At 41.1% G+C, this 20,446-nt stretch overlaps 1 protein-coding gene across 1 annotated transcript in view; it reads right to left on the bottom strand.

Moving 5' to 3' along the window:
- The window catches only part of LOC115581217 (RCC1 domain-containing protein RUG3, mitochondrial-like), a 300,274-nt gene that overhangs the window by 226,670 nt on the left and 53,158 nt on the right, over positions 1-20,446 (bottom strand). The window contains exon 6 of the mRNA XM_030416122.1: positions 822-934. Within this exon, the coding sequence (XP_030271982.1) occupies positions 822-934 (113 nt within the window). The remainder of the gene's footprint in view (positions 1-821; positions 935-20,446) is intronic.

The following is a 20,446-nucleotide window of genomic DNA, read 5'->3' on the forward strand; positions in this document are numbered from 1 at the left end:
GATATAGATTTATTTTTTTCAAAACACAATATATTAGCCCTCTTATTTGCCTTTTAAACAAACCGTTCAGGAAACAAATGTATCAAGAAAATAGCTACATTAAAATAAACAAATGAAATTAAGCTTTTTTAATAACACAGCCACACTTATGCAGCTACATCTAAAAAAAGGGCCCACTGCAAATGAAAAGTCATTTAAAGTTTGTAGTGGGGAAAAAAGTGAATCCTGGAAATACTAAGTCGATGATCAAATATGATGCAGAAATTTGCAAGTATATCATATTGGCTGTGTTCAAGCATAAACTTGTGCAATACACAGAGCTGTTTAAAAGCAGATCTATATGCCCAACAGGCTGGTAGTGAGCCTTAAAAGCACATCTGATCCCTTATTCCAGCTGGTTTATTCCCCTTCTACACAAACACAACTAACGGGTTCAATAAACATACTTCATATTGATCCTGAGCCACCCGGCAGCACATGAAGCTGTCTTACCAACGCTCAACAAGATTTATTACAACTTTGCATGCTGAGCAGAAATGAAGAGACACGCAAACACACAAGCATGTGCGCACACACAAACAAATCCATCCCCATACACACATACTGAAAAGGCAAAGTTTAAATACCCAAATGATTTCTCATCAATGTGCCCCACACACATGCACACAACCTTTCGATTTTTTCCCTGACCCTGATTTGCTTATGCATTAATATCAGGGGGGTAGTGGCATGTGGGGAGGGGTTTGCCTCCTCATTTCTCCTCCTATTCCCCTCAGGTCTGGACTTCGGTAAACTGTCTTCTGCATTGACACTGAACTTACCCACATGCCGCCACACGGCCGTCCTCCAGCGCGAATAGAGTGTGTCGCTCTCCGCAGGCCACTTGAGATATTTTCAGGGATGATGGAAGGTTCTGGAACAAACGCGGTGCCAGCTGGAAAAAAAATAAAGTTCCCAGTGAGGTGAAGAAACACACTGCATCTCTCAGTTGCTCTGTAGTTAAGTTGGTATACTCCATCAGCCTGGCAAATATCCCAAAGACAGCCACAGCTACAGCAGATCCTCTGTGTAGATGAAGACAGAACAACGTGAACAACAGAGGGAACAAGAAAGAAACAGCATTCTCCTTTATGGTGCTGAGCTGTGTAGATCTGATGTTTTTAAGTCCCTGTGTGTATGTCTGTCTGTCTGTGTGTGTGTTCATGCCAGTGCCACAAAGAAAAAATGAAACAGCCTATGAGAAGAAAAGAAAGCCTGGTTCCTCATCATGCGCTTGTTAGCTTGTCCAATCTATGGCAATCAGCACAGTCCCAGGGGTTGAAAGACACGAGATGCCGGGGAAAGGGAAGCCGAGGCTGAGGAAAAGATCAATACTGCACTGTGAAACAAGAAGTGTGGGCTATTTACTCTCCATTGATCTGATGATGCTGGAGAAACACCTCACTCGGCTATTAAATTGAGGGTATAAGTCTACGGTAGGGGGCTGTTTTTTCTTCCTCTCTCTTTTTCTTTCTCTCTTTCTTCACCCCAAGGTCAAGAAAAAGCTAAAAACATCCACAAACAAACAAAAATGGATCGCTTTGGCCAGGGAAAGTAATTAATCTGCATTAAAATGCCAAGGGAACAGGCACTAACTACCCATCTTAAGTGAAGTTTTGCTCAGGGCGACAAGAGACCCAAGACAGAATGGACTACTAGAGGACACAGTGATAAATACAAATAGACTGCTTATCTTTCCGCAGCACTTGTATTTTACCTGCATAACACAATGAAGGATTTAGAATTTTTATTTTTAAAAACACAGTAAAGAAAAGGTTAGGCAGGCCCTTATGAAGTCATGTTGGTTTTAACTCCTTTCATTTAAAGGAATGTGGTGATGATTTAGCTTCATATCATTTTCAACAAATCAATACTTCTTGTGTCTTGGAATTGGTCTCACTAAATGTGTTTCAATAAATTCTATGATGGCATTTAAAAGGTTAGAGCTACTGTGTCAAGGTAGTTTATGAGAGCCCTGAGCTGGAAAAAGGTTTTTGGAACCACAGTGACATAAAGTTGAAGGATCATCACTGAAACCAGAGCACATTCAAACAAAATTATCTGAGAACTTGTTTCCATTTTAGATCAGTGGAAGAATCATCACATCCACATTATTATAGATGCTATTATGTCCAGTGTCTAATTTATCTACTTATCTGACAAGTCGACATCATAACATAACTAAGAACAATGGAAAAAAATGTTTCCCATCTGGGCAAATTCTGATGTCTGAAAAGAAATCTCTGAAAATCACAGACTTTGACATCGACATCAACTCTGACATCATATACACCAAAACATAGAGGACGAACGTAGACATTTAGTTGATGGTGAGATAAGTTTGTATTAATCACGATTGCATATGCATTTTTAATACTGTATAAGTTGTAACTGTTGTCAATGTAGGGTGACCTTGATTACTTAGAAAAGATGTTTATTAGCATTAACCTTGAAAACTAGTAAAGCAACATTTTGGTGGTTTTAGGGAATGTACTGGGGCACAAACTAGTCTGTGACAAAATCAGTTTGTAATATAAAGCTGCAAACTTCAAATAGGTATTAACATGTTGTTAAACACTGAGAAATAAAATACAAAACACCTTCTCTGTAGCATTCATATAACCACACAATGACCTCAAAACTCAAACACACCAAAGTTGAAAGTATGACTTCCCATCTCAGACAATGGGACCTATTTTTCTGTAATGCTACAAAGCTATTCAAGGTTGTTGTTTTATTAGAACGTGTGACAAGGCCTGTAGATGTGTTTCACATGTTCAGATGTGTTTGAATTTGGTTCTGATGAGGAAATAAAGAACCACATGAAGATACAGGATGAGATCACTCTAGTTTCACAGCCAGGATGATCTAATACTGCAGTTAATGACAGAGTCAATGCTAACAGCAAGCAACACTTTATTGTGCTGCAATACTAGACTCACCAGAAAGTAAAACTTATAAAGACAAAGTCCATTCTTATTTTCTTGTTTCTTATATTTACAGAAACTAATGATGACTTTCCTGATAGGTAATTTGGGATTGGTTGCAAAAATGTTTGAGATCATTAAATTCTATTTTATATTGTAGGATAGTAATGCTACTCTGTTAGATTGTTCTACAGATAACTAAACTGCTGTACACACATGTTACACGATACAAATTAATCCATCAATTGTGGTTTCCAACATGTGTCCAGTGGAAGAGTTTCTGACATCCAGATATTTTTCACGGTGTGAAACTCTTTCCCTCTACGTCTATATTCGCCTTTATTCCTCTCCTCAGAGGAGAAGCCTTATTGACTGTGTGGCTGTATTACAACAAGCAGTCTCTAATGACTCCCTGAAGACCTCTCTATCCCTACTGCCCGCCCTCCTTCTCTCTCTCTCTCTGTCTCGCTCCCTGTGTCTCTCCTTCTCTGCCTGCTCTTCAGGCTCCAGTTCAGCAGCTAATTAACCCTCTCTAATAGCGTAGATTACATTAGCTTTGAGCTGCTCGCACCCTCCGCCGGACTCGCACTGCCACACAATGAACCCAGCCTTGCTTTACAAATCTCCCCCTTCACAAGAGCACAATTATGAATTCAAACAACTTCTTATCCACACTCACTCATCCAGGGACAGAAGCCCTCCTCTGCAGCCACCCCACTCCTCCCCTGCCACCCACCTCCCAGGCCTTCTTGCAGGGAGTAATGAGAGAACTGAAGAGAGGAGACCACACAACACGACGGCCATGAGGGGAAGAGGGATAGGTGGGGGGAGGCCCTATTGGGTAAATCAGAGAGGTCACTATAGGTGTTTCATTGGGTGAGCCTACAGCAGCCCTGTGATAACCCTCCATCTTAACATTCCTATTCAGAGCAGAATGGAATCTTAATTACTATGGGCGGATAGACCAAGAAGGGGGAATACCAGGACCAAATGGAGGTTTGTGCTTTAAGTGGTCAAAGAGTGGGAATTAGACGCAAGAATGAATGACTTAAGCCTCTGGAAGCTGTTTTCAACACATTGACAAAATAGCCGGGGAACTCATACGTATAATGAAGACCTCAGATATATGTTTTTAAGTTAAGTTACAATAAGTTACAATCAGCAATCATTTCTGAAAAGCATTCTTGTTGGAATAGGAGACTATCTCACAGTATTCAGCAGCCCAGTTCAAGATTATAAGAGGATACTGTGGTTGGTTAGTCATCTCTAATGCAGTGTAGCTGAGCTGTATAACACTACCGCTACTATGACACTGCAGAAGTCCAACCACACTGGGAGAGTGTTCAAACCAATGGTGCACCTCGGAGCAAAGGAAAGAACGCTGAATCAATGAGGAAAAATACATTTTTTGAATCGGAGGTTTGTTCCCTCTTACAATACTTAGAGCACTTAGTGGTGTTTTATGAATGATAATGAGATGAGATATGGCTGTAGTTTTTTAAAAAAAGTAATAAAATATGGAAGAAATGGATGTAATCTGCTATGTCTGAATGTAAATTGGTACATTTGTAGTGAAAGGACATTCTCATGTTTCTTTGTCCGAACAAGTAATTTTCCCTCCGTCTCTCCTCTGTAAGGCTTGCCATAGCAGCATTTTCTGCAGCACAGAGCACTCTCCTTTCTATTTCAATAGGACAGCTCATTTGCTAGACTCCAAGCTCAAACTGCTGACTGGGGTTTTTAAGGCTGTGTATTTGTGTGTGTGTGTGTGTGTATATGTGTGTGTGTGTGTGTGTGTGTGTACTATCGTGCGTGTTCTAAAAGAGAGGGAATAGGGGGAGAAAGGCATGAAAGAAGGATAGGCAAAATGGAGGGAAAGAGTGGGAGAGAGAACACATTGTATCATTAAGGTACTCAGAGATCATTAGATATATAAGGGCACTGCTATGCAAGGTCAGGGCTGCTGTGTTTTTCTAGGTCGGCAGAGGAGCAGTAAAACCAGTCTAATCAGCCGCTTTTCTCTCCTCTCCCCTCTCCCTTTCCACCATATCGCTCCCTTCCTCTTCCATCTAGAGGTAGTGTGGATTACAGCCCAGTTTATCCATGCCCCTGTATGTATTTACTAACATTATCAAGGCTTAAGAGCCAAGGACACGGTAAACCACACAAAAGGCAAAGAAAGCCTTTGAGCTAGATATTGGCCTCATTATGGGGTAAAGTTGTTGGCTCCCTGTCTCGCTCCCAGGATGTACAAGGCTGCTTTAACAGGTGCAGCGCATTGCCTGACTATCCAGTATTTTTCATTAAGGCTATCCTTTAAAGTCGAGTTTAGAAACTGGCAGTCTGCCTCAATAAAGTGTGTGTATGCATCAATGTGTGTCCGAAAACACCAACACATGTGAGCTTTAATACTTGTCAGCTAAAGGGAAAGGACATTGAGATTTTATTGGGAGGTAAATCCACCACGTATAAAAAGTAACTGGCCAACTCTCCACGGATACCGAGACAAGGTCTGGAAATTGTAACTAGGTACTTTTCTGACACAAACCAAAAATGTGCCTGTAGAGGCAAGTATTGAAAATTGTCAAGCTGAGTCTAAATGTTTGGTCAGGTTCATGATATCGGTTAATTTTCTTAGAACATTTTTATTCTAAATCAAAATTTTGATGTATGGCTGTTTTTAGACAACATTTTTGAGACAACAATTAATTTTTGGCTTTATTCGTTCTACAAATATACATTTCTTTTACGGTAAAATAAATTCTGTTTCTTAAGTAGGGCCTTGTCCACATGTATACAGATAACTGTTTTGACCAAACAAATCTTTTTAATAAACATTCCCAAGCGCAAATTTCTATAGACCTAGGTTTCTGTGTATCAGTATGGACATGCTAAAATGGAGCATTTGGTCAACAATATCGTCATTGTTGTTTTGGAGACTTTGTAAATACATCCACAATGATAAATCCAACTCTGAATGTCTTTTGTGATTATTTATCCACTTTCTACCTCGTCGGCTAATCAGAGGAAGAGTAGGATGGGTCTTTCAGAAACGCGGTGAGATCCATAATCACGGCGCTATGTATGAAACATCCTCCATTTACAACCATGTTCTGTGAACAGTACATGGTAGCTCTTGCAGGAGTTACCTGAAAATGGATGTTCAGTTCATTGTTCACCAAAAATACAGTATGTTCAATGAATGCGCTCATGTTCATGCACAGCACTGCTGCTTCAAGTTTACAACTTCAACCGATTTCTTTGGTTTTGAATTTTGTTAATTTCAATATAATAAGATCACTTCACGTTTTACTCTGGTGTTTGACATGTCATTGATGTAGACTTTCTTGCCAGCTAAAGACAGCAAAATGTGTCTTGCCAGCTAAAGGCCTCGGATGGCAGGGGGGCAATGCTGTTGGTAACGTGGCATGTTAATCAAGATAATGATGGATAGCCTTAAAACGGACCCTCGGCTTTATAGAGATGAATTCCCTGCTTGGCTTCTTACTCAGCACTTTGGCCTTTCCCCCACTCAAACATCCTCAACCAGGCTAAAATGGAGATTAGCAAAGCCTGTCTGGGAAATGGACCCAACTAAAGCCTATCAATCAAACTTGCTCCAGACAGATCAAGAGAGGAACAAATACATTCAAAAAGCATTACCATACACTATTTTTCAATGCTTTTAGTGTTAGGCAATTGGAGTATCATGGAGTAGCAATAGAAGGGCAATTGCGTGGGATGAGATGAGAAAATGAAAGAAAGAGTGTGAGGGAGAGAAACGGTGTGTAAAAGAATGCCTTTCCTGCTCTCGACCGTCTCATTAGGCTAATGTTTTTTTATAAGGCACTTCAAATGTCAAGGCATTGGTGGATTTAGTGTAAACTTAAATTCCATTACCTGGCAGGCATTAATTGCTAACTGAGCCCAGGGATCTTTCCCCTGGGGCCTCTATGTTTCCTCTCTGTCATCTGGCTAACTATTCTGTCTAGACTAACTTAGAGCACCATAATCCACCATGGGGATCAATAAACTGCACATAATTCAGCTCCAATAATGAGCTTTCACTTCAACACAAGCGCCAGCCCACTTCCCAAGGAACCGGCAGGGGCGTAAAATGATAATGTAATTATTAAAAGGACAGACAAAATGAGTAAGCACTTTCACACAGAGAGGGAGGGCGAGCCCAGCCTCAATTAGACACACTTAAAGCTATCATTGTTATTCGAGACAAAGCTAATCAAGGAGGAGATACAGGGGCATCCATTTCAGCAGGTAATGGAATGACGCTCGCTGGCTCTCCCATTTCCCCAGGCTCATGATGTTATAAAGGCCGAACTGCAGTCACGCGTGAGTGGGCACCCTTTAATGGAGTGCAATGGATGTGGGTCCCTCCACCAATCAGGTATAATAAGAGGAGGGGACTTGGAATGGAGAGAAGTTTAAGATTCACTCCTCCTAATAGCAACGCATAAAACCATAAGTGTGAGGGATTATTTTGCACCTGTAGTTCCCATTGGTAGTTTAGGAATAGAGTTACACCATGTGTTGCAGCTATTAAAACTACTTTAATCCAGCATGAAATATTCAAATTTCTACAACGTCAGCGGTTATTATTCACAAACTATCCTAGCTCAACATCCAAAGATCAAACCAGCAGCTGCCTTTTAGAACAGCGTCAGAGATTTGGTGTGTGACCAATACGGTGTAACCTGGAGCCTTATCTTCTAACTGCTGTTTTCACCAAATTATATGCATCCTTGAGCTCCAGTCAAATCAGGAGAAGCTAGTTTGTTTTGTACACCCAAGTGCTCCTAATTCCTCTGCAGGCTACAGGGGGTCCGGGGTGGATAAATCAGGCCTTTACGGAAGGGTTGCTCCTACTGTTTATCTGCTGGTGACATTTGCTGCACGGCCCCAACCGCACCATAATTACCCCACTTATTCACTAAACAGGAATGATGCCTGGCAGGAACCCCCTGCCACAAAGGTTGCAGGACTTAAGGCTATATTCTGTCTCTGGAGTTCAATGGCCGTGGCTTTATAAAAGGACTCTTTTCATTTGGACATCAGCATGGGATCACTTTAGCATGGTCTAACAGAATACAGGGGGACAAACTGACTCGCCTCGATAGCCGGAACAAAGAGCAATCGCGGCTGATGAAGATGACAAATTTACAGCCGAGTGCACATGCTTTCCTAACACACGGTACACCTTGGCACACTTCTAATGTCACAGTTCCCACAGAGGACTGGCATTTGGAGCGGATTCTCCTGCCCCTGGAGCCAGCATGTTATGAGTGGGTAACTATCAATATCCCGATGAGGGAGGCCGTCAAAGGGAAATGGAAAAAAAAGGGAAAAAAAAAAGTATATTTACTGTCATTATTCAGACAGTATTTATTGCGCTATTTCTTTGTAAACGACAGTATAATCTATTTTTAGGATGTTATCTTCATTTTTTCCCCCCTATCTCCCAATCACTGCCACTTTAAATGACTTATTGCTCATATTACTCATTGTCTTGAAAACAGCCCAAATTCAGTTTAACTATGGAACTGCCAATTAAAACTAAGGATAGTGTTTCGCTGTTGCCTGTTGTGCAACTCTTTCGCTTCCTAGAGTTCTGTATAGTCTTATCTGTCAAAGACAGTCAGCACAGATGGATGACGAGTGACAAAGGGATATTTGGTTGAGGTTGTGCAGTAATGAGTGTCACATGACTCCCACATTCAAATTTCAGACTGCCTCTCGTGATCCTAAAGCTGCAATCAACACTGGGCCATCTGCAACACTGCAAATTAACATAATTGGTGTACATTACATGCTTATAGAGAGTACATTTTTATCCACTATTCTTCGCCCTTAACAAGATGAGCTGTGGAGATACTGGGAGAGCAACACTGTTGATTAGCCACGAATAGTGGAAGCAGACAGCGGGACTTGTTGTCTCGGTGAAAATGGATGTACTGACAATCAGAGTTTGGTGAACAGCCAGGTGTGAGGGCCAGAGTGCAAGTAGGCCTGTGTGCGTCTGACACAAGTACCTTCCCTACACCTGGAACTGGGGCTGAGGTGATCGACAGCCTAGCCATCTTGTCAGACAGCTCACAGACAGAACGCAGGCAACACTTAGGCCTCTTCCAGATGCTCCACCAGAATAAATTGAACTTGATTAGAATTAATCACACTCAACCATGTGCAATTTGCCAATATCAGGGAAAATATTCAAGGAAATCTGCTTAGAAGTTCATCACAATGAACAAAAGGGGAAAACTCAACTGAACAACTGCACTGGTTTTGACAATGTGCCTTCCACATGCAGCATTTTTAACTACAAAGACAGATGTAGACATTTAGATGTGTAATTCAGAGGCCATCATTTTAATGTAGAGTGCATTTCATACTCGGGCTATGATGGATTGTATGAATTAGCAACAATCCTGGAAAGTTTCAGCACTGGTCAGGGGTGAACTCCTTTTACATCAACTGAAGTCATCTTTTAGTTGCTTATACAGTACAATATATTACAGTCTCAACTGCCCACTTAGCCAAAGCATGGTATATGCATACGCATGGTGCACATGGGTGGGTAGCAACACGTGGGGAGCCCCACTTACCATAATATATGTTTCATGAAGCTGTACGTCAAGCAGTCTTTATAAAGGTGTTAAGATAAAATTGTCATGATAGAGTCACACAACTCACATTAATAGAATTCATTCGAGATGAGGAGGGGAGGAAAGTTACCATAAGTTAGCTGTCGCCTTCCCTGTGTACACCATGAAAAGATGAAGTATGCAAACTGCCTGATTTTAAACTTGTATCTAATTGTCTCACGTCATGGTCTGGGCTAGGGCATTGTTGCTTGAAGAATAAATTGGGTAATTCAATTAAAGTGCTTTCCAAAGACACATCATAAGTGATGGAGAATGACTCTAACCCAGGCCTGAACTCCGTGTCCCCCCCATCGCTCCGCCTGCCTGACAAATGGATGGCGGTGTATAATTGAAACACATTGCTGCCAGCGTAGGTCAATAACATCGCTCTTTCTGCTCACCAGCACCAGATTAACAGACTCTATTTTATCTTCCCTCAGCCTGTCCCAGCTTGACAGAGCGGGAGCGTCAGCTGCTTATCCATAAAAGAGGCCCCTTATCTTGAAAATAAACAAATACATAAAGTGCAACAGCCTGATGTCTGTCCAAGCAGTTAAGGGCTACTTAGTTTAAGGCAAACATGTGGGCAGTGTTTTGTTTAACACATCATCCTAGGAGATGAGGCACAGCTGTCACTATAGAAAACCTGGACATTCTCCCCAGTTTAGAAAACAGTGACGTTTTCCATGAGCAAAATTCTAGACTTCTATAATCAATTCATTACTCAGATTTTTTGCACAATCACATTGATTCTTTAAATGTATTTTTACTGTTGAGATTTGTCTTGTTAAATCCAATCACTTCCCATCAAAAAACCCAGCAATGTGCCACCATTAAGACAAATGTCATTCATTGTCATTCAATGTCATTCACGAATGTTTGTCTTTGGACAACGAGTACATTGTGATGCCACCAAATAATTAACATTTCTGACAAAAATTAAAAGACCCTGGCTTTCATCAATGTATAATGCAAAGCCATCACTGTTTATGTATGATAAACACTGAAGATTAATTAGCTTAAGCACAAGTGTAATATGAAGCTAAAATGGGTGATTATATGTATTTAAGCCCGGGCAAACAAATCTACTGGCTTAAATTAATTTGATAAACAAATGGGAAAAGCAGGGTTAAGGTTCAAGGGTAAAAAACTCCATTATCTCCCATTCCTCACTCTGTGCTTTCATGTAATTATATGTTAGGTTAGACAGAGTTAATTGAATCTGGTCCATTCAATTTGTTTACAGTTTAGCCATAAGGATTGGAAGTAATAATACCCAACTTTCAACATCAGAGTAAATGAACAAGTAGCCGCAAAATAGATCCCTGTAGGGTGTACGCGCACACAGGTTTGTGTATTTTTGTGTGGCTGTTTAAGTGAACCTGTAGGGAGCGTGCATGTAAAAAACAAGTCTGGATGTATTTTTGTATAGTTTGTGTTTACACATGTTCCCACATGGAACACACACAAATTAGCCATGGACGAATATTCAATTAAGTCCTTTGTCAGTGGTCTATGTAGGGGCGGGACAGGATGCACAGTACAGTAATCCGCGATGAACAACAAGGTGGCAGCTCCATTGTCTGTCTGACGGATAGAAATTACTTGCAGGCGTCCTCGACCAACAGATTAGACCACTGTCGGGGGGTGAGATAAGATGGCAGCCAGCGGTATGGAAGGTGCCTCCTCTTCCAGCTCAAACAATGCCTTTAATCCATTTCCTTCTCACAATCAGGTTGTTTGACATTACTTTTCAGCTTCCCACGCATTCATTCTCTGCCTCTTTCCCTTCACCTTTCATCAAGGGGAAGGCTTAAAGCAGAAGAGACTTCATCATGTAAATTAATTTGTGCATTATATCAGAAGACCGGAAGCAAATGTCGAAGAGCCTTTCTCTCTACCTTTATTAAAAGTATTACAATTTGACATTTTTTTCTCCGTGTCCTATTTGGCTTTCAGTCTGAGTAACTCCTGGCCAAATGAGTTATATTGCTAAGCACAATTTTGTGTTTAATTCATTGCTCACTGCCTGCTTGTATGCCAGCCAGAAGGCTCTGTCCTTCCTGTCAGTAATGTACTTCTTCATATTATTTTATTATTGAATCAGGACCTTAGCGAGGTTGCTTTCAGTAGGATGAAATCAAAACTGTATAGATTCACATTGTAGAGGTCTGACCTTAAAAGCTGTCAATAGAGGATTTAACAAGTATGTTAAAAACAAGACTGTTGAAAGGAAATCACAGCAGATAAATAATACAGCCTCTCTTTAACAAGAGTTTAAGTACTGCCTCTCTAACTAAAAAACACGCACTCCCCTCTTCAACTGAAGTTCCACTTTCGTAACTTTTTCTAACTTACACATAATTCCCTGTATTCTAGACCTGTAAGAAACATTGATGACCTGGCAGAAATTAGAAAAACCTTGAAAGTACCTTAACGCTGTGTGAGACTCCATACACCATGTTCAGCATGAGGAGGATGAAGATGTACACAAATCTATGTAAATCTATACTCCATATAAAATAACATTTCAGTCTTCAAAACACTAAATGACTGGCTCTACTTTGGCTTTTAGGCAAAAACAAACAAACAAACATCCGACCAGAGCCTTCATGAAATGCACCTGTAGGCAGCATATAGTAAATCCATCAGCACTTTTAATGGATTTGGGTAGAGAAAGCTTGTGCAAATGGGTGCCAGCAGTGTGGTATGTAAGTGTTCATGTATGGACCACCTCCTGTAAGCAGTGATCAACCACATCCTCAAACATCCTCGCTATGTTGCCAGAAGGTTCCACCAACAGCTGCTTGTTCCAGGGGCAACTGCCTATTTTAAATTTGCTTAAGTAAAAATGATTATTGCCAATTAGATGCCCATTAATTGTGCAAGCATGGGATGCTGCCAGCTGTTTACATAGGGGAGAAAAATAGCCCTTCTTATTTAATTTCTCAACAGCACAGTCTTTCTCTGCCAGACGCAAAACATATAATTATCGCACACAAACACGTACAATACTGTAAATTCAAGAGTGACAGAAGGAAGAGCTGTGAAATTACTGTATATTGAAAGGAAGTGAGTAAGGGAGTGATTGAGCAGTGTTTCCTAAGAAGGTAGTTTTAAAGAAAAAGTTTCCATGGATTAGGTGAAATAATTGTAAATAGAATGGATTAATTGTGTGGGAGAAATGAAAACTGTGCTTTAAGCAAAGCACAAAACAAATCAATGCACTGAACCAAACCAAAAACGATTTTTGTCTGTCACAGTGTCATCTAGAATATGATTCCACGTCAAATTGAGAGTTGACTGACTCACTACTGTGAGTGATGTACCTGGCCAAATTGATGCCTGACAAAGTTTCACATAACCTAAATAGACGACACCAAGGTTCCTTCACTATTATCAGGGATACCGCTTTCAATATTCATAACAATAAATCAACCAATTTAGACATTAAAATACAGTAAAAATGAAAACCAAAAGTTTTGTCTGTCTTTAGCCTACCTAAGCAAAACTTTGAAACCTATACAGTGCTGAACTGTTGCTGAAGTCGTGATGAATGGTTGTCAGCTGCTCTGGCAATCTGGACGGCTTTAACTTGACCCCACAACAATAGCCCTGGACCCTCAGCTAGTGCCCCAGACTGTCAGAAAGAGCTGAATTTAGTCTTTTCAATGGTTAGCGTCTGACCCGGGCACAGCTTGCTGAGTCTTAAAGCAGCGCACTTTTATTCCCACAAGCGCAGCCCCCGCTCAGCCTTAGCTTAGGCTTCCAGGAAGAAGCATCTAGTGCAGGTGTCATTAGTTTACCTCTGACCCTTTTCCGAGCCGACCCTATTAGAGGAGTAGCGACTGGACGCAACCTGTCTCACCTCTAAAGATGCACGCTGAGCTAGTTGATGCTGCAATTGTGAGTAGACTCGAGGGATAAATAGCATTCAAGCTGCCATGCGAAGCCTTGCAAAAGACTGTAGGAAAGATAAATGAATGTTGAAATCCAGGAAAATTATTCAACCATTTACAAACCCTGCTAGCACATCACTGTTATTCTATTTGTCTTTCACCACTTAAACTGTAAAATCATACAGAGTGCTGCGACCATTTCTCTCTCCGGTTTGTTGCCTCACTTCCACAAAATAACACATCATTGGACAGATAGCATCAATTCTGCCCACGGTAATCCCAGCACCTCTGGTTGTATCACTCATTCAATTTCAGCCGCCGGCTACAGCAAACATTACACACTGCATCAAGATTACCGGAGAGAGGCAGAATGGGGGAGAGAAGAGGGGGAAAAAAGGCCTGTATCCATCATGTCATGATGCCCCTGTTATTGTGACAGATCAAATTCAGTGCAGTGTGTGTGCATGTGTTCAAGTGTGTTCATGCGTGCATGTGTGTCCCGTGTCTGTCTGTGACAGATTCAAACTGTGGTCTAGGGCTGCCGTGATCAGCATCCGTCTGACTGTAGATGTTGTGAGTGGATTTGTGAGGGTTGCCTGACTTATAGATGACCTCCTTTATACAGTAGCTGGGGCCCTAGCCGCCATGCTTGTTTTAGCTGCTGCAATTAACCTTGTGTGGTTATAACCCTGCAACCCCACCCACTTAGCTGAAGGGCAGAGAGAGAGAGGAAAAAAAAAGGAAAAACTGGCAGGGAAGGTGATTGAAGAACAGAGGTAAGAGACAGATGAGAAACAGGTGAATATATAGGGCAAAAATGTAGGGCAGAAATAGGTGAGAAAAAGAAATGCCTGAAAACAAAAAGAGAGTCCAGGAAGAGCGTAACAAATGTAATGATGTGGGAGCTTGAGTATGGAGGAGATTGGTGCTTTGGTTGCTTTCCTGCCCGTCTGACAGACTGGCTGGCTGCCTGCCTGGATCATTGGTTGGTTTGCTGTACTGTGTCTCTCCTCTGGGGGACATGGGTTTGCAGTGCCGGCCTTTGAGAGCAGGGGGAAAGATGAAGAGGCAGTGTCAGGCTGCCTTTTAATGGTCAGGAGTGTGGTTAGTTCCACTGACTCAGGCCTCTCCCCCGTGACGCCGGGTCCACTCCACATAACTGGCCATAATTCAACTCATTTGGCAGTTTGAGGTCTCAGAGGTCTAGGGATAAAAAGTGTGGAGAGGCCTAATGGCAGACGGAGGGACCAGCTGAGGGCACTTCTTACGAGATCTCCACAGGAGAACATTTCTGGAGCAGACCCTGGAAACCACAGCGATCCATTAGCAAGCGAACAGGAGGAGCAGGAAGGGCGAGAGCAGACAGACATGGGGACGGAGACCTTTGCAGATCTGCAGGTATGGTATAGGTGGTGTGGCGGTCATATGGATAAAATCTAAAAGACCTCTGCTTCCATATCAGTTCAACTTCTTAAAATTCCAAGCTATCAACGGATACACTAATAAATACTTTGCATTTCATAAATGCAAATACAAGAAAACACAAAAACTGCTCTATCCATGTCATGAATACAAGAGTGCTTATTTGATAAACAATAGCTCAGATTAAGCACCTCAGAAAGACTTGGAAATTGATGAAATTGCGCTACTTTAATGTAAGTTCAATAAAAGCTACTCAACAAGAGTAAATTATAATGGATAATGTAATCAATTTAAAAGGACACGTGGACAGAACTGAACTAAAACATGGAAAAATGGGCACATACACAGACACGATATCTTAAAATTACTCGTGAATCAGTGTCTTTAATCTGTTGCTGTTGAATGGGACAGAGATGGAGTTAAAGGCAGACTATGCATAATTTCCTTCAAAACTAAATCCCTCTCAATCATTATGTATGTCCCACTATGAGTGTGTGGCAGTGTTTGTATCTATAGAGAAGCAACCAACCCCAAGTAACTGTATTTGATGGCCTTGGACTGAGCCATCAGCTATTCTCCTGAATCACTTACTGCACCTTTGAATGGTGTGTTTCCAAACAGCAATTGACCAGTCCTGTATAGTATACCTTTAAGTGATGTGGTGTGAAAGGAAAGAACTACAGCAATCTGTTGATGAATGTACAGGGAGTAGCCACCAATACAGTGAATCTCTGTGGATGTACAGGGTGCTATGCCTCCTAAGGGGTATTAATTAAGACGTTGAAGGAATAAGTGATATGGGACAGCGATGGGGCACAGTGTGTGTTTGATAGGAGAGAGGATATTTTGGCAAATTCCAGTCCGGGCATGTTTTTGGGGGCCCCCTTGAGAAGGCATAGTGAGAGCATCTGTGAGGTAGAGAAGGGAAGAAAGAGATTTATTTGAATTTGAGTGTGTCTGTGTGTGTGTGTTGACGCATCTTTGTGTAAATGAGCGAGAGCCCTGCTGACCCCAAGTTGGAGTGTTCTAGCTACACAATTAAATGGTGTTGAAGCATGAGAATGAATAATCAATCTGCTTTATTATCACTGATGTAAAAATTATAATACTGCTGAAAAGTGGCAAAGAAGGTTAGAATATATCCTTATTCTCACAAAAGCCTTTACCAGAATTACAGAATTCTGTGTGCTTGACTTATTTGTATTTAGTGAATAGTTTCAACTTGTCGAGGAAAAAAATAGGTAAGTCATACAATGTTCTGGCATGTTCTCACAAAAAGATTATTCTGTCTGACTGAAACATGTCAGTTGAGTATTACACTCGGACATACCTCAATTTGCTCATATGCAGGAAGCAGGCATCATCATTGTATCATATCAAGATGGGAGGTTGAGGGAGGAAAATGTTAAAATTTGACAAAGGGAGAGGTTTTCCAGTCCAAGTGGGTATAATTTTGGGATTAGGATTCGCTGTACGCTGGTTAGGGAACATGTATATGATGTGAAGGTTAATCACAGGCTACAGTTTTGTAATGCTAGTCGTCACTGCATTGCAGTGCAATCAGGACTGTGAGAAAATAAGTGGGTCACAATGCAAGACCTTGATTAAAATCGCGGTGATTATAGTGCGGCTTCAGCTCTGATTTTGTGGGTTTCCTAACATCTGTCCACGCGAGGAGGAACCCAGATGAATGAAAATACACACACAATATAGAAGTGTAAGCACGCCTGCAGAGATGCTCCGTGGGTGCGTACACGTGCATGCTCCCACTTCATAACGCACAGATGTGTTCATCCACACAAAAAAAAAACATGAATCCTCTTTCAGCATTTTCTACATCCTGTACATTCTATGGTTTCTTTGTCTATATACACACGGAAAAATGTATACTGTAGGAATTGTCTTTAACAAAATAATTTTACTCGACTAATTATTTCTCTGTATCATTAAGATACTGAAATACAGTATAATTGAGAACTATACAACTTGTCAACTTTGACACTAATTTCTGTACATCATCTCTAACAGTATATAAATCAGCTTTACTTAACAAAGCAACAAAAAAAGCAGATGCACATTTCCACAATAAATGCATAATGTCGATGGTGATGGCTCAAAAAGCTTATATAAATACATAAGAACATCGAGGCACAGATATGAGTTTTACTCTCATCATTAACACAAACATGTGTTTTCTTCTATCATAAAGGGCATAAAATAAGCTATGATAAATTGAATATTGCATTAAGTGATGGTGCAACTTAGAATGGCTGCATGATCGATAGTTTTTCCCTTTTGTCTGCTGTTCCTGCCAAGTTCGTTGGGAGTCTATGTGAGAAACAAAGCACAGGGTAAGGGAAACAGTGCTCATGCCATTTAACAGCAATGTGAAATCAATATATATTCTGAAATGGCAGGAAAAAACATCATTGTAAACTAGTTATTGACGTGTTAAAGTAATTTACACTTGCTAGTACAAGACAGATCGTGGCAATATTTATTTAGCTGGCAAGCTGGCAGTGGGAAAACGATACGGCAGCTGCAGCTATCGCCAGATGCTGGTGTTACAATGTCCGTCCATCAAATCGTCCCCCTCTACCCCCCTCTTCCTACTCTATACCCTCCTCCTTCACTTTCCCAAATGGCTGGCTCCCTTTTCGCTGCAACCTGACAGTCTTAAAACAACTGTATAATTAGAGCTGCATCTGTCACACAGGTTTATTCTGGCTTTCAGTTTGGGAGTCGCAGGCTGCGGGAGACACCTGAGGACACAACACCAGAGCAAAAAGAGGAACGGTCAACAAGACTCTGGCCCACAAACACTCTTTGTTTACTTATGTAAATGTTGGATATGAAGATTTTAAATTAGCAACAAAATAGATTTTACATTCATGAAGAGCGGCTGCAGATAGAGCTTTACAGTTGGGAGAAACACCTAATGGCATATCATCAGACAACATCTGAACATTGCAATTAGTCTAATCCACTACACGACCTCGTGCAAGCCACATAAAAAAAGCTAAAGGGGGGGGGGGGATACGCAGCTGTATGTTGAGCTATCCCACTATCAGCTGTTGCAATTAGGGAGCACAATGTAAAATGTCACAGTGGATCTGTATCATCGGCAGCCCTGTCACAGGAAAAGGCCAGGAGCAGTGGAGAAGAGGGGAAACACAGAGTACGGTGAATCCCATCGGCCAAGACTGTTTCAGTAACACGAGAGGGAAGATCGTGTAACGTTATGGCAGGACATATATGGGAGTCTAGTTCAGATGCTGTCATGTCAACCCAGTCCTATTAGGGAGGGACAGAGGCAGAAAAAATATGATTAACTGGCAATATGCATTAGTCTTCTGCAGGTTGATGAAACGCAAGAGGGCAATAGGTTCACATGAGATGGGGTTAAATGTGCATGTGTATAGTTGTGCATAAAAGCATGTAGTATGGACAAATGTATGAATGTGCACACAATGATAGGAATGCAAATATTGAAATAAATTGAGAAATGCTCGATAAGTGGAACTTTTTAAGAATGACTATTTAACAAAAAAATACTACTTAAATAAAAGCTTTTTGAAATGTCTTACTCAAATAGCTTATATCATTGTACAACACTGACTCGTTATGTTGAAGAAGAGATCAGAGACTAAATATAATGAAATCTGCTTCAAATTGAAGCAGATTAAACAGTTTTCCTCCACTGTCCTGACTGAATTGCTTTCCCCGCTACCATTTTCTGTCTATATTAGGAAAATAATGGTGACGAAAGATGCCTTTTAATTTTCAGCTCAGCATCATTTTGACATGTGTAAGTGATGACTCTCCACAGGACATAATAAATCATTTGCAGATTTCCTCGTGGTTTTGATCAAGTTGAGATGGCCAGACTTCAGCTCAGATTCATTACATTTGGGGAGCAGATTGAAAGCACGCCTAGGCATGCTCTCTGTTATTGTCATTACACACCCTGCATGAGCTTCTGAGCAACTGTAGAATTATCACCTCCGCACAAGCACACGTAGACTCACACCGGCAGATATATGTGTTAACACAAACATATGAGATGCAATTATTGTATTTGTTTGAAGGGAATTTATACCTTTGTCTCTTGTCTATGTTAAAGGCTATGATCTCTACATTGTCAAAAACAGGAAGCACAATCGATGGTATTTAGGGAGAGAACGGGGAACGTATGAGATATTGTGCCACCTTGCTTAAACAACAGTACTATGAAACAGATTCCTCACATGAGGGACCACAGCATAATGTAAGCTCCCTCTAGTGGCTTTACACTAAATTGCAACTGCTGGTCATGGTATGGGAAAGAGTCCTGCATTTTTATGGTATTGCTGAAAATCAAATGTTACATTTTTGTTTCAGTTTGGAAATCTCAGACTCAACAGCAGATGTTTATTTTGCAGAGGTGTTTGACCTGGTCACATGTAAATATGTATAAAAATAAAAAAAAAAGTAGAATGGGAGTATTTGAAAACATTAGTTATAATGGCTAAAATCAGTACAGTATGTGTGTGTTTGTGTGTTGTGCAGGAACAGCTGCCTGCTGAAGGAGACAGTGAAGGTTCACTTACAGTACCACAGAAACCCCCCAGCTGGGCTTGCCACTAAGGAACGGAGATGCCCAGGGAGAAAGATAAAGAGAAGGAGATGTGGAGAGAGTTTGAAAGAGGGAGCAAAAAGAAAGAGGGGAAAAGAGGAAGTATGTGAAAGAGAGAGAGGCAAAGTGGAGAGTGCGTGTATTCATATTTCGCCTATTTTGCCACAAGCTCTTCAAAGGCTACATCTAGCCTACAACACATCTGGGAATGAGAGTGAAAGTTGAAGAGTTCCTCCTGCTCTTCTCTCTTCTCCCCGAACCCATTTTGCTGATTCCTCCCTTTTTCCCCTCACCACTTTCCTTTCAGCCCGCATCTCGCCATCTCTTTCCTCCCTTCATAATCCTGCACACATAACTTGGCAGCTGTTGTCCAGCCGACCGCTCCTTGACATCCATTTCACTAGTTTGTGTGTTCACAAAAGTGTCTTCAGATTGAAATTAATAATTACACCCCTTTTTTTAAATCATGCACCTTTCCATCATTCCACTGACTTATAAATGCAAGAACAACATCAGCGACACCAATAAACAAAAAAACTAAAGTAGGACTGTGTCTAACAGCAGTGCGAGTCATTTGGAAATCACCTGCACTGGTTGTCTAAATACGAGACTGTCTGGGGCAAGAGACATCAGTGGATCTAGGCTTTTTCTATAAACCCAGAACACAGCAAAATGTTCAGAGAGTGAATACTGATACGGTGTGCTGTGATTCCTCTGAAGAGACGTCGGCAGGTTAAGAGGATACCTTTTCTCTATATATTTCTACTGTTTTAGTCACGGCTGTGTCTTCTTTCCAATTTCACTTTTTTTCCCTCTATCTTCCTTTCTTGCCAAGGTTTATCCCTGAGGTGTCCTCTGGGGCTACCTACTGGATAAGCCATTTGA

This window comes from Sparus aurata, chromosome 5, assembly GCF_900880675.1.
Source record: "Sparus aurata chromosome 5, fSpaAur1.1, whole genome shotgun sequence".
NCBI lineage: Eukaryota > Metazoa > Chordata > Actinopteri > Spariformes > Sparidae > Sparus > Sparus aurata.